Here is a 23,809-nt window from a genome sequence, read left to right on the forward strand (position 1 = left end):
CGAAAAATATACAACCAAACTTTGAGAAACTTGTAAAAGAAATGCGAGTTCATCGATCGCTCTAAATTTATTTATTTTTGTACCTTGTGGTAATAGTTAAAATATAAAACAAAATAAATATATTCTTTATTTATAAAACGAACGGTTTATTAAGTTGTCCGGGGGATTAACTTTTTATTTAATTTTCATACCGACGTTCTCAATATTCGCTCTTTTGAACATATTCTCTAATAGATTGGTGAATAGTTTGGGGGAGATGACATCACCCTGCCGCACAATTCTTTCTACGTCTTTTTGAGGTTTCTCATGGTTTACAAAGACGAGAACTAGAAACTTGTTGTATTCTAAACATTTTTCGATGAAATCATCTCTCATTGTATGGAGAAGAAAAAATGGTGATTTCATTCAGAATATTATTGCTTGTTCCATTGATTTGATTATCGTTACTAGTGTACATTTCCTCGACATTCGCAATAAATTAATGTATGTGCATGTTAAGATTTGTAGACAATAAATTTTGCTTACTTTGGTATTTGTTTTCAAATTAGTTAACTACTCTATTGATTTTATGTAATGAATTGATTATAGTTTTATTTTTCTTAAAATCTTGTGATAATTTCGATTAGTCAATTGCAGACAAAATATAAATAAATGTTTTTTAAAGATCCATATTCAATGGAAATAAGAAAACTGTCTTATACTAATGCTTCGGCGTGTATTGTTGGATGATTAATGACTTATTAAAGGTGAGATAAGCATTGTTTATTATATCATCATTATAGAAAAAGGAAACCTATGTATCCAAATAATTATTAATAAATTAAATAACGTAAATATATTTTAAGATTTTTTTTTAAATCTTATTAAGGAAATTTTAATGATTAATAACTATGTCAATGCCAAATATAAATCAAAAAATCTAGACTTTTACAATTTTGTGTATTGTTAATTTTCGAGAAAACGCACAATTTTTTTTAAATGAAAATTGAATGTGATAATTTTTCAAAATGCCCTTATCAAGCAGCAAATCATCAAAAAAAACCAACTCAAAAGTACAGGTAATAATAGAAATTAATTTTACCCTAGAATACATTACCCATAGTATAAGACATACTTAAACCGTGCATATTGCTACTATTCATTAACGTCAAAAACCTTTTTTATAACTCCAAAAGGCTATTGATGAATATGTCCGTCATGCACATATAGGTGCAGTAACTTTTCTTCACTACTGCTGACGGACTTGTTCGATTCACAAAGCATGTTGCAAATAAACTTCTATTATGAAACAACAGAACTAAACATTTTCAATTAAAACAAAATCAAAGAAGAAATTATCAAAATATTCGTGGATGGAAACACTATTCTTTAAAGTACAAAAATTAGTTCAGTAATACCAGTTGCACTATATGTATTCCTAGTTTTTAATACCATTTAATATGTTTTCTGTAAATCGGTTAATAGGCCATCAACTGGTCTTCGCGATCAACTCCATCCATGTATTTGTTGTACCTACATTACTATAGCTTCTGGATTTTTGTGCAACTGCCCTCTTCTAATGTAATCCTGGAAGATGTCATTGCCGAACTGTATAGAAATATAGGAGATCTGTTTGTTATGACACCACTGTAATACCATAACGGTATCAGAATATAATGGTAGATTCTTTCGATCAAATCTTATTGTTTTCGTATATGGCATATCCCTATTTAGAAGCTGTAGTGTCAATTTATAACTTTTATAATAGTTATCTATGAACAAACTATATCCAACATCCAGTTTCTCCTCCATCAAATATAACACTACATTTGCTGCATGTCTCGTTTCTTCGAAATCGTCCAACACGTCGGTATACATCACCAATTTTATGGCACTATCTTCAGATTACATGAGCATATACAATTTTATGCCATATTTATACTTTTTATTGTTTATGTATTTCTCGAGCCATCTCCAGAGCAACATTAAGTCATCGAGAAACAAATTCTCCATTTTTTATTAAAATAATTGAATAGAGGTTTTATTTTGAATAGTCTTTCCTGAGCTTGTGGTCAGTAGATTTTGAATGTTCTGGAACTGCAGGTAACGTAAAATAATCAAAAGTTGCTGCCGGCCCATAGTAAAAGCAATCCTAAAAAATGCCAAATTCATCTAGTACAACTTCTTTCCACCTTGTAATTCTATAAAATTCAGTTCCTGGTTGACCTGAATTTTATTTCAGGTTTCTGGTTGAAAATTCATTTGAACACACAAACCGGAAATTACATGCCAAAGCATTCATACTGGGGACAGAGGATTGAATAATTGTGGAACTTGTAGAAGCAGTAATGGATTAGATGTTTAGAGAACATTTTCTTCGTCATCATACTAGTTGAACATTATCTTCTTCCGTATCTGAGTTACTCTCCCAGCAGTCGTCTTTTTCAGTATAAGGTGCACTTAAATCAGATATATTATCATCCCATTCTTAAGATTTTTCCAGCTCATTTTCTGTCAAAAATCCATCAGTATTAATCCTAATGCAAGTACAGATGTTCCAGTGTATTAGAACCATTCGCAATTAGTACTCACAACAGGCTAACCCTTTAAGCAAGCACAAACACAAACGGACTAGCAATACCGCCTATGCAAAGTTTTCTCCATTATGCGATCTTCCTGTTTTTGTCCTTTATCCTCTTCAATCTGTCTTCATCCTCCCCCTCACGCTTCACATCCCTTATCTTCTTCAGGTCCTGCCATACATCACCTTTCCAGCGCTTTCTATCATAATTTCATCTATCATAATTCTATCTCTAATTCTATTATAATATAGATTTCTTAAATTTGCTTATTCTTGTTGCCACTCTCCGTTTAACACTATACTCTTCTCCGCTCACCCTTGTGTTTCTCTGTATCAACCTCGTCCACGCTTCATTCTTCTCTCTTACTGCACTCTTTAACTTTTCATCGTACCATTCCACATTTCTGCAATTCGTTCTTGTAGCGATGCATTCGTTTGCTACTTTCGTGATAGGTCCCTCTATCACGTCCCGTTCTTCTTCAATCGTTTCCGATTATGGTTTCTTAGTATGGCCTCCAGTTGTTGCTGGAAGAACTCTTTGAATTTCCCTCTCCTCATCCTCTCTTTGTTCATACGATGTAGTATGTTAGGATTCTTGTTTTGGCAGACTTTAAGAACTTTTTAAATATCCCCACAAAAGAATACCTGGGTGTTGGATCTGGAAATTGAGCTGGTCTATCCATCACTAATTAACGTTGGTATTAAGATACATACTTACAATAGCAGCATAATGTAATAGCGTTCCATCCTTCTGCGAGACAACATCTATTTGTAATTCCCCTAGATTTTCTTCTGCGACTCTTGTCATTTGTGGAGTTATTTGATTTTCTAATAACCGCCCATATGATGGCCTTGTCAGAACAATTTTTACTGTGTTAAAAAAGAATTTCTAATTATTTTTTAGTTAGTAGACATAGTAGAAACTCAAGCTTCAAATAGTTTAAAAAATAAACTCAACAAACGAAACATTATCTCAAATTTATTCGGTCGAGGTAAAAGAAAAAGCAATGACAGTTGTGTAACTGAAGTTCAACCGCCCTCTTTAACTTGTTTATTTTCCAATAATAACGCATCGGACGCTTCATCGACCAATATTTCTTCAATCAAAAACGAAATCGCGTCAAATATCGAACACAAATGTTGTGGTGATAAATCGGAAAAAGATATTGTAAGATTTTTAAGAACTAACGTTTTTAACACACTAATCATTTTTATTTTAAACAAGAAACAAAAATCCAGAAAAGAGAATATGTTTGATAAAATTAGAAAATCTTTAACAAACCAAACTGAAAATATTCATGAATTTTGCCAGAAATCAAAAGAAAATCTTATTAATTATGAAAAATGTTGTGGAATTAACGAATGTCCTTCAATATGGTAAATTATGGCTATGTTAAGAGGTTTTTAACGTGTCGAAATCTAATAACATAAAATTCTTTTAAAGCTTATCTCAAGAAATTCCACTTATTATGGTATTAAAAGAAGTCCTGCAATTTAACAATCGATTACAAGAAAGTGAAAATCGTTTAATTCAAATTTTTGGAAAATATCTTAAGGATAATAATTTACAGAAACAATTAGGTAATATAATTTTACTTATTTTTCGTACACCTACATATAAACATATTTAATCAAAAACTTTTTTCTATAAGCAAGTTATTTCGCTGATTTGCTCAACTCCTATTTAATGCATTAAACGCTTGTTCTAAACTTTTTTCAATTCTTTTCGATCATACTCTGCTTCTGCACGATCTATCTCTTGTCAGATACTGTAACTGTCAGTAATAGAGTAAGCTGGAATAAAAAAAGAAAATGAGTGTGGTTACAAAAAGGATCGTTAAGAGTAAAGTTAAAGTAAATAGTCTTGGAAGTGGTATTAGAAGCAAAGGATGTACACTTGTAGGTCTTAGCCTCTTATTGACTCTCCTCTTCTTCTTCTTTCTAATATGGGTATCCATATTGGTAGGCTATTTTGCCTGTTCATTGCCAATCAATGTCTTCCATTTTTTTTTTGTTTATGCTCGAATTCCTTCCTATGTTCTGTATGTATTCTGTGGTATAGAGTTCTGCATTGTATACTTCTTAGGGTTTTTATCTCGACTTTGCCTTTGTAAGCAATTCGTATGCTCAATTTGAAGATGTCCAACATCTATGAATCATCTATGAACTCTCTGGCTTGCACACATTCATTAAGTTCTTTATCACATTATGATTAATTAATTAATAAAAAAATTTTAGTTGATATTGTATCAAATCATGCAAGATTGCAAATACAAATTGAAAGACGTAATCAAGCTTTGGCTTCGATGATGTGGAAACAGCAAAGCGACCTTTATAAAAGTCAGGAAAAAGTCTTAACGGAAAATTTAAAAGAAATGGTTTGGCAGAATCGTAAATTACAAGAAGAAAATGAGTTGTTAATGAGGAGAATGGATTTTAATCGGTGCGATAAAAATATAAATCCTTTTGAAAGTAAGTATTTTTAATAATATTGATTAATTTTGTTGTCCCAAATATTTAAAGATGATCAATTACATCAAACTAATGAACGGCTAAGAAACAAATTGAGTAACGTAACTGAACAATTACACGAATTGGAAAATAATTTATTGAACGAAAGAAGTCGATGTGGAACATTAGAAGAACAATTTTCGGTTTATTTTAGCGAATTACAAACAGAAAAAGGTATATTTTTTATAACATTTTAATGAGAAACATGTAAAGAATAGTTTTTAGCTAACATACAAGCAATAAAGTTAGATCATCAATTAGAAATAGCTAACATAAAACAAGAATTGGATTCTAAAGATGAAATAGTAAATGATGCTATTAAATTCGGAGATGAGCTTTTAAACGACATGGAACACATTAAACAAGAAATTCCTTCGTTAAAAGAATTTTATGTAAATTCTAAACATCAAAAGGCAAGTACGAATTTTCCAGTAAAGTAAGTCTAAAATAGCAAAATTTGAATCATGTTTTGAATCAAGTTTTTGTCACATGCTCTCATATATGCAATGATATTTCTGGGCTCATCTTTTCATCTGATTTCAATGAGACCTAATTATGAATAATTTCTCAGCAATAATATCTTCCTATTAATTTAACTCGAAAATTGAGCTTAATTGATAAACTGTTAAATGATAAAGGCATGTAGTGAGATAAATAAGTTCTATAAAAATCTCATAAGAAATTCATTGCTCTAATATTCTTTAAGACTCCTTCTATATATGTATAGAAGATGGAGTTTCTATGGCTTATATCATGAATATTAAAAACATACCACAATTTTTTGAGATAAAAAATTTCCTGCACTGACATAAAAGGCCAATCAAATAAAATAGCCAGTACGTCATATTTCTGTGTACTTCTGCTATTTTGCTATAATCTTGTTTGGCTCGTCTGCTATTCTTTTTGCTGTTTTATTAATAGTAGTGTAGTGGTTTGACTTTTGATGTTATCTACTTGGAATTGGCGAAAGTGTGCGATGTCTGGCAACGTCCTTTCTATCAATAAGCCCGCATATGTAGTTCATTTATGTCCACACATGATATTTGAAAATATTTTTGTTAGGTATTACTACACACTTGTAAATTAAAATACGTATCAACAAAATAACACGAAAACACTGCTAATAACATTACCTGTTGCTCAAATAGTGCCATATTGCTTACGTCAGACTCATCAACATACCAGTGGAAGAGGGATACTGTTCAAAATATATTATTATTCTTACACTTAACAATGTTCTAAATGTCTCCTTAAGCTATATCAACAAACGGAATATTATCTCAATGGAAGACCCGATTTCACTTGTAACAAGGTATTTTAGAATGTTAACTTTCTTCTCCTCGCTCATTAAATTGTAAGTAAATCAGGCTATATCATTGGAATTAGAAAGTGTACAAATTATGTTTAAATTAAAAAATTAAAATTCTACAAAACCAATCATTTAATTCGATTTATTTTTCGTTTAAATTTTGTTTATACAAACGATTATTTCTTTTTGCCACCTTTACCCTTTTTGCCTTTATCTTTCCCTTTCTTTCCTTTTTTGAAAGGTCCTAAATGTTTCCTTACCATAACTCCTCTCCACCACGCTTGAATTTTAACAGCAGCCCAATTCATTTTTTTCTCCAATTCTTCTTCTGCTCGTAACTTATCCCTGAATTCCACCCATTCCGCAATATCCTTTTGTCTTTCTGCGTAGGTATTTGTTGTACTAGCAAAATCAACTTCCAACTTTTCCTTTGCAACAGATAATTCAAACTTGGCCTTTTCCAATCGATCAACATCTTCATCAAATCTTGTACTCCAATATTCCATTTGTTGTTGCATATCCTGAAATTTTCAGATAACCTTAGTTAAAGATATCTAGGTGTATGTAAAAAATTATTTTACGGTCATAGTAACTTCGATATAATTAGCGACTTCATGATTAATTCGATTCTCAAGTTCTAGTTTCGTTTGATTACCATTTATGACATCTGTGTGTTGGTTTATAGCGCGATCATTTATATAAACACCTAAATAAGTTCGATTACTTTCATATTTATCAACGTATTTATACTGAACAATTCCTAATCTAACTGTATGTTCATACAATTCATGAACTTTATAAGCATCGTCACATTTTTTGTTTAAAATTTCTCGATTTCTCGACGCACTTTTCCTCATGTCATACGCTAATTTTTTTAATAACTTTTTATTTTGTCCATATTCCTCTAGCAGATCGTTGGCTTCTTTAATTTCCTTTAAAGTAACATCTAAACTTGTTATTAATTTCGTCACATCGCCCCCGCGAAGAACATCATCGATGCTATCGTTTAATAATTTCGCTATAAAAGTTAAGTCTCTGGCAAGTTTTTTTTTATTAGTAAATTCACGAACGGCAAAATTTTCCTCTTGCGATCCATATTTTTCTTCTAGCGATTTATAAACGATCGGTTCCAACCATTCTTGTTCGATTTGTTCTTGAGTAATGATTCGAAGAATCGAAACTTTATCCAAACATTCACATAAGACGATTGCGATCGATCTCATTGCGATTTTGATACAAAATAGAGGCATTTCTAATTTATCTTTTTGATCTGCCTCATTAAATACTTCGCCTTTCATCTTTCCTAATAACTTACTTACGGAACGAATTACCGTTTGGTCCATAAAAAGTCGTTCCTTATTCGCATCCATTATGGTTTTCTTTTATAACAATTTAATAAATTAAATTGAAAGGGAAATTGATTTATTAGATTGGATGACACAAAAGGAATTGTTAAGAAATTAGATTTATTTATTAAAATTATTATGATGTAGCTTAGGTTACGAAATATAATAACACTTCTATTCAATTTTATTTTAGAATCCTTTATTGAGAATAATAGCCACATCGAAATTATGTTTGGAAAACATTTTTAATAAAATTCTCCAATTACAAAAAGAATTAGAGACAATATCTTGCGAAAGGTAAGCGTTATTTAAATTAATATTTCTAAACTAAAACTATTTCGTACATCAACAGAGATTATTTTAAAAGCGAATCATCGAAATATCAAAAAACTTTAGAAGCGACGTCACATGAAATAGTAAATCTTATGAAACAAACGGATCTTTTAAATGAAGCGATCCACGAAAAGGAAAAATATTTAACGAAGGTTAACCAACTCGAAAAGGAGCGGATGGTATTGGAAGGTGAATTGAACGGGAAATGTTTGCAACTCGAAGAAATAAAGCAGGAAAAGATATTTATGATCGAAGGAATGCATCAAATTAAAGATCTCATGAGCGCAAAAGAAAACGAATTGAAAATTATTAAAGCGGAAAATGAAACGTTGGCGTTTCAAAATAAAAGTTTAAGTCAAATATTAATGCAATCGGGGTCGGGGGAAGTTGCTCGAGAACTTGCAACTTCACAAGAAAAAATTCAAGTTTTGCAATCGCATTATTGCCAGGTTAGTAGTAATATAAAATAATTATTTAAGTTAAAAAAGGATTTTTGTATCTATGTAACCACCTTCGTGCATCGTAGAAAGTAACACTATTGACCGAAATGCTTCTTCTTCTTTATTTAAGACTATAACTTGTTTTTTCTGCTGCATCAGACCGCTTGGGATGCTGAAGTCCACCATTCGTGCCACATTTTCGACGGTCGTCCGTGTTGACGCATTTGCCAAAACTCGTCATCTATCCTGTCCACGTGGTCCTTCCAACATCTGCACCTCTCCAGCACAAATCACACATCAAGCAATCCTGAGCAAGTTCCTCCCGTATTGCTGATCTTGTCATCTGATCTCTCTGGGTTACTCCTTAATTGACATTAACGTTCTAATTTCGGTGACTCCTAAGATGCTCTTGGTTTTTGACGTATTCCCCCTAGTTTCCGATGCATAAGTCAGTACCGACCTTTCTACCGTTTAATAGATGGAGACTTTGCTCTCCTCAGACATGTATTAGTTCCTCCATATGATGTCTCTTAGACATCCAGATATTCTGGAACCTTTGTTGACTTCTGCCCTAACTTCTTGTTACAAATTTCTGCAGCTAGAGATGTTAACGCCCTACAGTGCCACCATTGCTTCAATCTTCTCCTCGGATATTTCCATGTTTAGTCCTTTCGCTGTTATTTTGAAGGATTTTTGTTCCATAACCAGATAGAATCGGAATGGAGTCATACTGTCGCCCTGTTGGGTCCCTGCTGTTACAGTGTTATAGGTCCCTCCTCAATTAGCCCCCTTTCGTCTTTATGTGTGATTTGTTGGTCGTATCTAAATGTTCAATCACCTTAATTTAGTTGTAATTAGTCCCGTGACCTTGCAGAATCAGCATAATATGTTCCCTCAAATCAATATTGCGTTCTACCATAGTCCTTACCCTGCTTAATAAAGTTATTGTTCTATAGTTGTCAGGGTCCTTTCTGTTTCCGTTCTTGAATACTGATATTGTAACGCTATATCTCCATTCGACCTTTTCCGTCATGCGGTCAAGGCCTTTTCCAGATCCAAGCCTCCATACTTTAGCATTTCGTTACTTATGACATTGAGTTCTGGTGCTTTTCAGTTTTTCAACTTGTTCACCATTTTATGTACATTGTAAGTTCTCCTTGTTATCCCGTTAGCTACCATGTAGGATTCGTATAAATGCTAACCATTCCTCAGGGATTACGGAGTTGATTGTTTTTTCCTCTTCGTTGATATCTTTATACATTCCATATCCTCTCCTGCCCTCCGTACAGATAATAATAATAATAATAATGTCTTTATTCGTACCAACATCAAATTAACAAATTAAATATTCTATACAAAACAAAAAAAATAAAATAAAATAAAATACTAAATTCACTAGTAAATTATAATAGTACGAAATGGCGAAGTTCAGTGCCGAGACACTGCTCAACTTAACTTTAAATTCCATTATAATAATATTCAAAAAATTCCAAAACGTTCAGCAACAAGCGAACAAACTAGATATATAAAGAAAATAATTAAAGAAATACCTCTGCCAGTACAGACAGAAATGGAAAAAAAAATGTAAAAAAAAAAGAAAACTAATACTTAATGAATGCCACCTTCGCCTTACATTTAAATAGTTAGGATGGCCGTCTGTTGATCAAGTAAGCAACCAAACACTCGCTTTTTAAATGAGGAGACGCTTGCAAGCAGTTTCGTTTCAGTGGGTAAATCATTGTACATCTTTACCATCTGATAACTGAAGCTCCGTTTAAATAACTCCGTATTGTGGTTAGGAGGTGATAGAGCCCCCCTGAATCTCAAATTCAAGTTATGAATGTCAGTGCGATATTGAATTTTTTGGCATAAATATTGAGGCTTTTCTCTCTGAATTATGTTGTAATAAAACACACAACAATGCAGCTGCCTCCTACGGACCATATTAAGCCATTTTACCTCTGTCAACTTATGTGAAATTCTGTCATACTTCCTAATCCCGAAAATAAATCGCAGACAGGCGTTCTGAACCCTCTGTATGCGCTGCTCATCGACCCTAAGTAAAGACACCACATCTCCAAAATTAAATTTTGATAAAATCAGCGCATTACAAAGTAGAGTCTTAGTGTTGACAGTGAGAAGATGGCGAGAGGGGTACAGAGCTTTTAGTTTACCAAACGCACCCTGAAGCATACTTGACACGTGACTCCGGAATCTCAAATCCGAATCCATCACCAACCCTAAATTACGTGCTTCAGATACAATGGGGAGCGTTGATCCGTTGACCGTTACCCTGACATCTCCACCATAACGCAAAATATCCATTTTTCGGCCAAATATCATAACTTTTGATTTATTCGGATTGATTACTAAACTGTGATGGTTGGCGGCAGACACCAGATCCGACAATTCTATATTCATTAAATTCAGATCATATTGTTGTTCTTGAGATCGTGTTCCATCTCCACTGAGAACCTCTCCCAGTACGTTTCTTTCAGATCCCGAATCGCACCATTCGTGCCTACATGTTAATGTTCTAGGTAGGTCTCTGTCTTGTATTTAATCAATGTCGTTACCTCTTCTGTGAAGCAGTCTTCTATTATTAAACCAGACGGCTCGTTTATTTTTCTCTTTGCTGGTGTTTTGGCTTCTTTATTTTACAATGAAACGTCGATATTTTTAACGGACACAATATTATGAAATCATACTACATATTGATTAATACATCAATTATGGCGGACATCTGGACAACAGAAAGCTTTCGCCGGGCAGTTCCGAGACTTGTTTCCTAAAACATCGCAAACAACACGCTTACATGTTTCACCTGGAGCAATAAAGTTTTATAAGTTTCCATTAAACGAAAAAACTCTCTCCAACCATCTGGGCAGCGAATCCTTTTGGTTCAGACAAAGGATTCCCAGAATTTTATTTTGTTTTTATCACAAACAGCATTTTGTGATACCAATAAAGTCTCAAATCTCTCTCTTTCCATATGCACGAACAAGGATGCTAATAAGATTGTAGCGTACATCAACAAGTGCCAACAACAAATATGTAATTAAAGAATAACCAACTGATATTCTGGAGAACCTGAATGGTAATCTGCTTCCTATTTAAAGTTTACAAACAGTTAGGTACTGCCATAAGAGATGAGTTGGGTTGGGAACATTCATTACATAATATAATTATTATCAATACTAGCCGGAAAATTGTACTATTACTATGGCAATAATAAAAAATTATAAATAAAATTACAACAGTATAGTAAAAGTATGGTGTACAAATGTAATAAGCCTTTGGCGTTCTAACGTGACACTTAACATGATCAAAATAAAGACTTTCTATTTAACACAAAGATAATCTATAAATTAATTCATTGAATTTGGATATGTAAAAAGTATATTGCAATAAATTATATCAATAAAATTCTTTTAACATAAAGGCTTACTATATTTACAACCATTTTACCCCTTTATGCTAAAAGGATCTAGATTTCGACTCCCTCAATCACTATGCGTTATACGTCTTAAATTCTTGGTAATTCCCCAGTTTTTAGATATGTCCTGTAACATAACTCAGGTAATGTGTTACTCCTGCGAACGTTTTCATAAATCGTATTCAAGCTTTTATTATTTAATTATAGTTATCATAAAGATTTCCAAGAACATTAAATTTTTAACAGTAAAGTTATGTAAGAATATTTTATTTTAACAGTATATAATTTTATTGTTTCTTTAAAATTACAGGTTGTTTCCTATAAAGATCAACTAGAAGAAAAATTAAAGATGTATTCAAACGAAATTGAATCGTTAAAAACCATAAATAGTGAGCTAACTGAAAAAATTAACACTCAAGCGAAATCAATTGAAGAATTAAACGAATCTAAACTGAAATTAAACGAAGAATTTTTAACTCAACAAGCTACTTTAACGGGTTATTGTTTTAGAAAATCAATTTTTTACACTTTTTTCAAAACATTAATAATCTTTATAACCTATTTTTAATTATAGCTCTTCAAAACGACAGAAGAAGACATTTAGCAGAAAAAAACTTTTTAAGAAGTATTTATGATAAAATCGAACAGAATGCTTCAAACACGGAATGTTTGAAAGGTTCTCTATGTGAAGTCACTAAAGAAGCCGATAGATTAGCTGTAAATTACATATTCATTTTAAAAGATTTTTAATTTCATGTTTTGAAATTTTGAAAAGAAATCTCTTTTAGATTATAGCTGAATTTAATAAACAACTTGGTGAGAGATATCAAACAGAAATTGCAGAAAAAGATGAATTAATTTCCGAATTAAAAGCGACAATAAAGCGATTGAACAATTTTCAAGAAGATAACGTTAAAGAAAAAGTTGCTTTGTGCGAAGAACTTACTGAAATGTGCTCGATTAAAGATAATCTTGCTAATAAATTAGAAATGGAAGTGAAAAAAAGTTTTTTTATAACAGAATCGGCCAAAGAAAACGAATGTAGTGTTAATGAAGAGGTAAAAGCTAATTTTAATTTCTTTCTTAAACAAAAACTTTTAAATGCAAGTAGTGTTGATTAACCGTGGTAATAACTAAATTTTTTTCCAGCTATACGATATGTTAAAACCGCATCGCGAAGCGTAATTGATTTTCAAAACTATAAAAGACCATTGTTCTTATGTGACCATAATCACCGTTAAACTGTTTTGACTTCAAAAATCCCTTTCGCCATCAAATCAAAACGATGGTTATAGTATTCAATTAGTTAGTTTAATATCTTTTAAAGCTCTAGGAGACTTTTAATTTCCTACTGCAGCTATTTTTAGTTTATCTTCTCCACTAGCATTTGAGCAATCTAAGACAGTAATCCGATCGTTTCTTATTTTATAGCCAGGAGTAGTTTTTTCATTAGCATATGGTAATGTACGAGTGGGTATTACACTCCAATAAAGGCCACCTCATCAGCATTATATATATATATATATATATATATATATATATATATATATATATTTATGCATATACAGTACGCGTGATAAGAAACCCCCCACAGTCTAACCCAAACAATTTAGCATAAAAAATTGTTTATCACTTTTAGTTTTACCGGAAAACGGGTCAACTTTGCTTTTTTTAATGGAACACTCTATATATTATAACATGTTCTAATAATGTTAAAAAATATGAATACAATCAAACATTGGTTAATTAATTTTTATGATTAATTAATAAACATACGGGAAATATGCGGCTTACGTAAGTTTTAAAAGATGCTTTGCCTCTTAGATTTTTCGCAGGACAGGTAACCAGGTAAACAACGAGCGGTATACCATACATGGATATTGGCTTGGTTGTTCCATGATAGAGGCTTAAAAAAAAGGCAACACTTGACATATTGGTAACTACTGAATAAAATACATGTTAAAATCGATTCGATTCCGGATCTTTAGGCGTATAAGAAGTGTCACTGTATGTTGGTTATACAGGGTGATTCATAAGTAATGGGCCAAATTGTAAATGTACGTTCAGGAGGCCAAAATAATAATATTTTCATTAACAATAATGGGTCTTAGTCTGCTCCTTACTGAGATACAGGATGTTAAAGCGAAAAAAATAAAATAGATTTTTGTTAATAGATCAGCTACTTTTCTACATAATGACTCATAGTTGACTTATAGTTTTTGTAAGGGTAAACAATAATGTGTGAGAGGATTTGAGTTAACTCGTAGATGTCGCCACATGCGCCATATGAATTATGAAACGTCAATGAGCTTTTACGTTTAATGAATAGTTTAAAACATTTTATTGTTAAGTAAACTGATTCATTCTTGTCCTAACATAAATCAAAATGCCGAGACATAATCACTTTTCAAACGAAGAAATGAGAGACATGTTATGCGTTTACGCACAAGAACGTTTTTCTGGGCAAGCAGCATCCAGAAAATATCGTGAAATGTACCCTTACAGAAGGCAGCCAAACCGGAAGATATTTCAAAATATTTATAATCGATTGGGTGAAACAGGTTCATTTCGTCCAAAATATCATACAGGACGTCCTAAGATTATCACTCCGCAGCAAGAAGATGAAATTTTGGTAAGAATTGCGCAAAATTCTGTAATAAGCACTCGTCGATTGTCTGCAGCAACTGGAATAAGCCAACCATCCGTGACTAGAATTTTACACAAGGAAAATTTATATCCCTATCATTTTATACCTGTGCAAAATTTACTTCCAACAGATTATCGAATCAGAGTTCAATTTTGTCAGTGGCTAAAAGGAAAATTGAATAATAATCCAACATTCCTAAATAACATTCTTTTCACGGATGAAGCAACCTTTACCAGACGCGGAGTTTTTAATTGGCGAAATAGTCATGCCTGGGAAACCGAAAACCCTCGTTTAAAAAAAGATAGACATTTCCAGCACGAGTTTAAAATAAATGTGTGGTGCGGTGTAATAGGCAATACATTACTGGGCCCAGTTGAATTACCTCCTAATTTAAATGGAGAGTCATATTTAATTTTTTTAAATAATGACTTAGTCGACCTCTTGGGAGATCTTCCATTACAACTAAGAAGAAATATGTGGTTCATGCAAGACGGTGCTCCTCCACATTTTTCACGTGCTGTGCGCGAACATCTGAATGAAACATTCCCTCACCGTTGGATTGGACGTGGTAGTGATCCACTTGATTTTTATGTGTGGGGTTACATGAAATCAATGGTCTATGCTGAACCTACTATAAATACACGAGACGAGTTATGGAATAGAATTCAAGATGCAGCCAATTCAATACGAAATAATCCTGCTACATTTTTTAAAGTCAGACAATCCTTAACCAAACGGTTAAATGCGTGTATAAATGCTGGTGGTGGTCATGTTGAAAACCTTTTGCAGTAGCTCATAATTAAGCTTAAATTTAATTTAACTTCGCACAACATTAACATGTAGGTTTTGATAACAGTTGTCGTAAGTGGTCTTAGTTCAAGTCTGTTCTAATGTTGTATTTCGTTTTATTAACTGGCGTACAATAAATTGTTTTATTACGTAATTTTTTTATGGTTTCAGTTTAATATTGTTATCAATTATCAATTACGGTTAGGTAAATGTCAACATTCCATGCCATCCTTGTGTCTTAACAGATTAATGCTACGTCGACCACCGTGAAATGTAGTGTAGTGAATTAGTAAAATTCAAATATCTCGAAAATCGTTAATATTTTCAAGATCAAAGAAGTATAGCTTTTTTCTACAGAAATGATGGGGCTATCCAAATTAAACAAGTATGTTGTAAAATAATGAGCGATAAAAAATTTGTAGCTGATTTCATCTAATTCATATGGCGCATGTGGCGACATCTACGAGTTAACTCAAATCCTCTCACACATTATTGTTTACCCTTACAAAAACTATAAGTCAACTATGAGTCATTATGTAGAAAAGTAGCTGATCTATTAACAAAAATCTATTTTATTTTTTTCGCTTTAACATCCTGTATCTCAGTAAGGAGCAGACTAAGACCCATTATTGTTAATGAAAATATTATTATTTTGGCCTCCTGAACGTACATTTACAATTTGGCCCATTACTTATGAATCACCCTGTATATATGACGAGTTTCTCCGTGTGCAAAAAGCCTCAGACTCGACTTAAGAAGTAAATACAACAACTCATGAAAGAATACGAAACCACTCAGGAAAAATTCCGTTAGCCCCTACGCAAAGTAATATTCAAGCTGGATTTCGTAAAATAGAAATAAATCCGTCCAAACGCAATTTTTTACAGAACTTGACTTTGCATCTACATTTGTAACAGACAGGTCAAATCCAGAAGTAGCAGAAGTTACCAGTGATCTATGCCTTCTTAATTTACCATCAACAGTAAAGTCCTATAGCATACATCCACAACCTTTCAGTTCTAATAATTCAGCAAAAACACGTTCACCAGTATAACCTGTTTGTTCAGAAGATCATACTTCTTTTATTCCTGTAAACAGTAAAGAAACTACTAGTCTACTACCAATACCTTGGTTGACATCACCACTACCACCTAAAAATCTTAAGGATAAAAGTCACTTAGAATTTGCATCCATGCCATCTACTAGCTATTAATATTCAACAGAAGAAGTAAAAGCTTCTACAAGAAAAGCAACAAAGAAAACGCGAAAAACTGGAAGATTAGAGATATATACTCAGTAAATAAAAAAAAATTAACAAAAAGTTCCGTGGATTGAGTTCATCCAAGCCCGTATAAAGAAGAAGCATTTGTTACCCAGTAATTCGTCTAATGTAAATCCTACAGCTATTCAAAGAACTGTTAACCATGTCTCGCAACAAAGACGGATCATATGGATATACAAGGCAGCGAGGAAAAGGAAGGTACAAGTTTGGAAATTTAAAATACTACGAATGGATTATTGGAATATAACTTCGTAGACCAACAGAGAGCAGCAATCACTATTGAATTAAATAAGCACAAAATTTAGTTATGCACACTATCGGAATTAAAAAACAAAGGCAAGGGAAATACAAATATAACTGCATACTGTTATACAGTCGAAAAGATAAAACCAAAGCACCCAGCCTGACATACAAATACTTGTAGGTATATGAACGATTTAAGATGATTCAATTAGATGTAAGCTATATGTATATGATAACCAATCACACAAAATATGAATTACACTTATTTTGCGTGTATAATAATAACTCTAACTCTAACTCTAGAGCTAGATATGTAGGATATTATTAGATTCACAAGATCAAGACAAAGATACTGGAAAAACCATATTGATGAAATGCAGAACGATAGATATATTTTTACTTTTAAATATGAAGTACATTTTTTAAATTCCATTTCTCTTTTAAAACTAACAACATAATAAACCTGAAAACGATATAATCAACAATGCAGAAGAAACCCAAGATGAGAATGTTTTTCCTGCATCAATATCTGCATCTGTTATTGTTGAAGTTGATGATACACAGAAAGACGTGATACACTCAGAAAAGACAGAAACTACCAATTAAAAAACAACAAATATTTTTCGAAACGAAAATATTTCAACTATATGAGCTGAATTTGATAAACTTAATGAAATGGTGCAAAGAAATAAAAGTAATAATGAATTCGACATATTTGGCAAATATATCGTTGTTCAGCTAAAACAGATGCCATTTTATGATGCAAGCATCTGTCAGGAAAAAATTGAAACTATAACAAGAAAAAAGCGATTGCAGGTCTTGAGGCAGTATCATACAATTCCATCAACAGAGTTTCCACCTTGACAAATTCAGAAGGATATCACCAGCCTATTCACCTTTTCAATTTCATTCATCGTCATCGATTTCAAACAACATGAATAGAGAATATTGGAGAATATTGGTTGGTTTCAAATCAATCAAGTGATAGATTCATCTAATGCACTAACTTTAAGTTACTGTAGCTCTAAAATGTCTCTTAGAAAAGATTTGAAATGGTGTGATTAGGAACTCGATATAGGGAAGCAAGCGTTGAAAATGAATCTCCCGTAGCTAAATCACTTAAATGTATTTGCAGCTTTAATTTTGATTCGGATTGTTGCATCATTGTATCTTTCTTTCTTATGCAATCCTGAACTTTTGACAACAATTCGTCAAATTTTCCTTCAGATATTCTTGAATAAACTCTGTATATTCTAGCTAGCTTCTTTAGCAATGTTACTGATGTTTCCAATCAATTTCTTGTTCGCTCATGGTTATTTAATACATTATTTTCAGTTATAAGTACAAAGGCTTTCATGATCGGTGTTAATGGAACTAAAACTAGACTAACTTTCGGGTTAAGCCAATCATTTTGCATGGCCGGTCAGGAAACCTGAGTGCGTCCTTAGATGCGTCCCTTTGCTAAGGCATCTTTGGTTTTGTTTTGCGACGAAGTTATCATACTCTTCGCCTGTCTGTGACCTGGAAGTTTTTTCCAGCGTCAGGCTACCTTTGAGGCCTCCCAACAGTTGATTACTTGTTTTAGGTGGCTTTTTTGTAGTTCCCTAGCAAGTTCTCTCATGTTGCTGGTACACTCTCTGATCCGTGCGGAGTCACACGTGTAGGCCTGAATTACCTTTAGGGAGGCCCGACTGTCTGTGAAATTGTTTATGGATGCACCTTTCTGTCCCTTTTGTAGGTTCAAAGCGGTGCAGAAGTTTATAGCAAGAACTTCTGCTTGAAAAATGGTTATGTCCGAGCTGAGTGTACCAGGCAAATGCTCCTCTTTTTAGTTGAGGCCCACCCTTCGTCCAATCATCCCTGCTTCTAACTATGACTCTCTAACTATAATCTCCCGATATAAGGTTCCTTTTAATTTCAATCAAGTGATTTTGATTTGTGTGGATTTAAAACTTATTCAAGTTTATCCAACTCATGAGAGTTATTTTCGCTTAGGACCCATGGTAGGTTTTTTTTACAAGCACGCAGATTAAATTGTCCACGGATAATCGGCACTTCGGAAAAATAAACCTCTAAAAACATTTACTGTATTTTACTTATTTTAATAAATTGATATTTTTAGTTAAAGGTTTTAAAAGAAATGCAAAAAATTGAACGTTCTGCTGTTAAAGAATTATTAGAAGATTTTAATACTTTAGTAACACAACGAGATTGTTTATTAAAATTTAAGATGGACGCTCAAAATCAATTAGAACTCCTTCAACAACAAGTTAGTGATTATCAGAAGGAATTTGACAAAAAAGGGAAAGATTTGATCGAAAAAGAACAAGCCATCATTTGGTTGGATACACAACTTCGATCTTCCGACGAAAAATCCAAGTCGTTAACGAATACTGTTGAAAACACTTACAAAAAGCAACTTTGCGATATGGAACAATTAGTTGAAGAAAACTCTAAAGTAAAAAAAAATGTTATTGTATAAAAGAAATTGATATTATTATTTTTTTTTATAGTTACTTGCAGATATAAACAAATATAAATCATCAATTGATTATTTAAAAAGCAACGTCCATAATTTGCAAACATGTCTTGATAATTCTCGTAAACACGAAACTGTACTTCATTACTTTCTTTTTCATCATCATTATTTATTAACTTTTTGTTTGTAATAGGAATATAAGAAGTTGCTTGAAATTGAATCCGAAAAGTGTAAAAACTTATCGGAAGAATTAAAGGAGTGTACCAATAAGCACTTGGCATGCACAGAAGAATTAGGAACGTTACGTGAACGATTGGGACAACTTCAGAAGGATTACAATATCCTATACTCAAGTAACATATTTTTTAAATTTATACTATTTAATACTTAAATTAATGATTTTTTAGATCATGAAGAAATTGTGAGAGAAATCTCTGATCAACCAGGATTATTAGAAGATTATAAAAGTACTAAAAGATTACTACAAGAATATCATGATGAAATCGGTTGTTTTAAAGAAGTAAGTATTAAAAAATATATTGTTTATACGAAATATTCATAATGTTTAATTTTTGAATAGAAAATTTCTTCTCAAATAACTACAATAGAAAATCTACAAAAAAATAATCAAAAATTAGAAGAGATAATTGAAGAATTAACCATACAAGAGTAATGAATTGAATTATAGTAAAATTAATTATATTTCTTATAACATATTTGTTTGTGCAGGAAAAACGTAAACAAAAATTTGATCGAAATTATCTCAGAAAAAGAACTTTTAAACAATAAATTACACATTTCCCTCAACGAATTCGAAAGACTCAAAAACGAATTAGCCGATAAACTCAAATTGTTAGAGGAAAAATCAAAAAATGAACACTATTTGGAAAACACTCTCTCGTAAATAATGTTTACAGTTAAAAATGTTTCCTTTTATTAATTTCTTAATATATATTTTTTTAAGAGATGCTCAAATTCACATTAAAGATTTAATGAATACTCTTCAACTGGCAGACGAAAATAACATTAAACTTAAAAGTAAATTAGAAATTACTCAAAGTATGTATAGAACTTTGGAGGATACTCATAGAAAATTAGCGGAAAAACTGTTAAAAACCGTGCATGGTTTAATGAATGAAAAAATGTTAAGGCGAACCGCTGAAACAACTTGCGATCAATTAAACAATACAATTACAAAAATTGAGATGGAGAAAAATGATCTTATTCAAAAAACTAAATCTCAAAATGACACCATTAAGAATCAAGAAAAAAAGTGTTCCGATATGGAAATTAGTAAAACGGAATTAGAGGAACAATTAACTGAAAGTGTAACTAATTATCGAGAAATATTGAATCGATACGACGAAGTAATTCGAGATGTAAGAATTTAAATTTTTCTTTGATCAAGTTAATCGAACGAAGCGAATCGATATGTTATTAAATTTCCACAGTAAGGTTAAAAGTTATTCATAGGAATCCAAAAGATGCCTCAGTAAAAGCTCTGTACACATTTTAGAACATTTACGAAAGGTATCATCTGAAATCCATCATCTCAATCTGAATTTCATCATCGGATATTAGCAATGGCATGATAAAACGATACCTATTACTTTTGAAACATTACATTTTGGTGTTTAGTTTTTCAATTCATCTATCATCATTGATTCACAGCCTTGTAGAAAGCTACGAAAGCCACGAAGTGATGCACTTAGATTTCAAAGACAAACATTTGATTTCTGTAACTGTTTGCTTCAAAATAAAAATTTGTGCAGCAGTTTCGTAGTTAAGTTGTACTAATGAGTACTAGTGTGGGAGTTATCGTATCACCAAAAATGATATAAACCTCACATATGGTGAAAATTTGATGTTGCCCAACACTAAAGTCGTAGTTTTTCGTATATCCGATTTTGAATATGTTCACACAAATCAGATCGTTGGTCTGGCAACGTTGTTGGATCGTTCGACTGTATTCTTATGCCATAGTTCCCACAGCTATATCTAGATGTTATTACATAGTTATGCATAATGGACGGGAGTAACAAAAGGTCGAGAAACGCAGCTTTTTTCGTACTACTATACAATGTATGATTAGTCCCAACGGACAAAGATATATTTGAATTTGTTTTGAGTTCTAACTCTATTCAAATGAGTCTATCATAATAAACATAAATATGTATATTATTTTTTAGTTTGCTGCAACTGAAATAAAATGTAAAGATTACGAATTAAAATTAAGTAATTATTTATCAACGTGTTCTAAATGCAAAAGTTTAGAAGTAAGTTTTGCATCAATTCCTAAACTATGTTTATAATAAATTTGATGTTTTTCAGGAAAAAATGTATGATCTTAAGAGCAGTTTAGATAGCAGCCATGAAGATCTTGCAACTCTTCAAGACACAATAACTACGCTTAAATTAACCATAACTTCATTAGAATTCCAAAAGTAAATCAACAATTTTATGAAAAACAAAATTTATTTTTTAATTTTAGATCTGAATATGAAATAAAAACTCATGACCTTGAAAAACGGTTAAATGTTGAACGTAGCCTTCGAGAAGAAACGCAAGAATCAAACAGTAAAATTGTAACGAAAATGTTACAATTACAAAATGAATCAAAAATATCGAAATCTACATGCGACATTTTATTATCTATTGTGCATTCTTCCTCTTAGTTGTCGACGGTTTTGTAAAATTGTAAATTTTATTTTTGTGCTTTAATAAATTTATGTTGTGGTATTTCAAATATGAATTTACTTTCTAATTTGACGCCCCCCAACACACAGAAAATTTATTTAATATTTACAAAATATTTTTGTTTTACATATTTATTGATACATGAGCATAAAATATTCATTATTATTAATAACAAGTGATAATTTTAAATTAAATTTCCTGGTTATTTTATTTCTTGGTTATTTTATTTCTTGGTTATTTTATTTCTTGGGGTATTTATATTTCCGAAGTTGTAAGCACTTTGGCGTCTCAAACTAAAGCATCATCAAGCTTATCTTCGCCACCAAGTCAGCGCGTTACAATTTTCCCACCTTGAAAAAGTTTATTACAATTATGCGTCGCAAGAGTCGAAAAGCAGACCCAGAAAACGGCAACAGTAATGAGCCGGAGGAAATCCCAGAAAACGGTTCGGAAAATATTGAAACTTAGGAGGACGAAGAATCTTTATACGTCTTAAGAAACATCAAAATCTGACAGAATAGCCCCGTTCTGTCAGATTTCGTTCCAGTACATTTGGATGACTTCTTAGGCGCTCGTCATAGCGTAAGGCATGGTGTGAGATGACGTCCGTAACCCTTTATTTATTACGTACCATTGTGCGTCAACTATTTATCGTAACACTTTAGACAGAAAACGATGTATCTTTGTGTATGGCTCTTATTGGCAGTCTCTCAAACCTGCACACCATACGTCCATATCTGCTTTACGATGGAGTGATACAGAAACAATTTATTTTCTACACTAACGTATGATTATCTTCTCATATACCAATACATGTATCTATACATATATGAGTCTCAATTGAAATGTCTTGGTCCAAATGTATTTTCCCCAGGTTAAATCGTTGTCTAAATAGATTCCCAAGTATATAATTTCAGTTTGAATTGGGAGAGGAACATTGTCTAGTCTTACTTCCAGATTTACTTTGGCTCACCATTCACTCAGTTTGAGTAAGTGCTTGAGGATCCCAATGTGAGGCCAACATAACAGTATCATCAGCGTAAGTGGCTGGTATAAATGCTGGCTGGTATGTCTGCCCAAATCGCTGCCCTGTAGGGCTGCAGCTAGTATGGATAGAAAATCAGGTTAATCTTCCTGTGGAACAAAGAAGAGCCTTCCCTCCAAATAAGATCGCAGTAGAGAATAGTATTGGTGAGGTAGTTGCTTTTTAAGTTTAATGAATGTGTTATAATGCCAGATTTTATCGAAAGCCTACAAAATATCCAAGAATTCCTTCAATAGTTTTTTTTTTCGAATGCTTGTTTCACTGTTCTGACTATGCATATGTTCAGTAGTTCCGTGGTCTTCTTTGAAAACAAATTAATAATTTGGCATGACATTTTTTAAAGAAGGATGGAATTTGATTAGCAGCATTTTTTTGGAATATATTACCAAGCACCGAAAGCAAACTGGTAGGGAGGTAAGATACCGCTTAGCGTTGGTGTTTATCGGGTTTGGCTATCATTTTAACCTCAGCAATTTTCTATTGCACCGGGAAATATTTGAGTCGAAGCATGGCATTAAAAATGTATGTAATGAGCTTGATTACCTTATCAGGTACTTGCTTCAATATTTGCCATGGCTCATGGCCAGGGGCTTTTGTAGGTTACAAACTTGTATTCACATGGAGAACGTCTGTCCTTTTAAACACATTTCGTGAAGGATCTAAAGTGTCCACTATGTGTTGTTCTTCAGTAG

General features: G+C 32.3%; 2 protein-coding genes across 3 annotated transcripts; one reads left to right on the top strand and one right to left on the bottom strand.

Moving 5' to 3' along the window:
• The first annotated feature begins 910 nt into the window (after positions 1-910).
• Positions 911-22,121, top strand: LOC111413420 (putative leucine-rich repeat-containing protein DDB_G0290503). Of its 2 annotated transcripts, XM_023044381.2 has the most exons (22): positions 911-1,058; positions 3,465-3,728; positions 3,786-3,937; positions 4,005-4,141; positions 4,799-5,032; positions 5,084-5,245; positions 5,297-5,484; positions 7,920-8,023; positions 8,079-8,508; positions 12,246-12,432; positions 12,510-12,652; positions 12,724-12,993; positions 19,019-19,354; positions 19,410-19,511; positions 19,569-19,728; positions 19,783-19,895; positions 19,956-20,044; positions 20,105-20,275; positions 20,340-20,754; positions 21,565-21,651; positions 21,707-21,819; positions 21,867-22,121. In XM_023044381.2, the coding sequence occupies exons 1-22, from the start codon at positions 1,008-1,010 to the stop codon at positions 22,048-22,050; spliced, it is 4,092 nt and encodes a 1,363-aa protein (XP_022900149.2). In that variant the 5' UTR covers positions 911-1,007; the 3' UTR covers positions 22,051-22,121. The 2 variants fall into 2 exon arrangements, with proteins under 2 accessions (XP_022900149.2, XP_071050609.1); XM_071194508.1 differs by lacking the exon at positions 3,465-3,728.
• LOC111413421 (dynein regulatory complex protein 9-like) lies at positions 6,508-7,839 on the bottom strand. Its single transcript, XM_023044383.2, has 2 exons — positions 6,962-7,839; positions 6,508-6,901 (listed from the first exon to the last, which is right to left on the bottom strand). The coding sequence occupies exons 1-2, from the start codon at positions 7,748-7,750 to the stop codon at positions 6,557-6,559; spliced, it is 1,134 nt and encodes a 377-aa protein (XP_022900151.1). The 5' UTR covers positions 7,751-7,839; the 3' UTR covers positions 6,508-6,556.
• Positions 22,122-23,809: the final 1,688 nt, after the last annotated feature.

Source organism: Onthophagus taurus, chromosome 2 (assembly GCF_036711975.1).
Source record: "Onthophagus taurus isolate NC chromosome 2, IU_Otau_3.0, whole genome shotgun sequence".
Taxonomy (NCBI): Eukaryota; Metazoa; Arthropoda; class Insecta; order Coleoptera; family Scarabaeidae; genus Onthophagus; species Onthophagus taurus.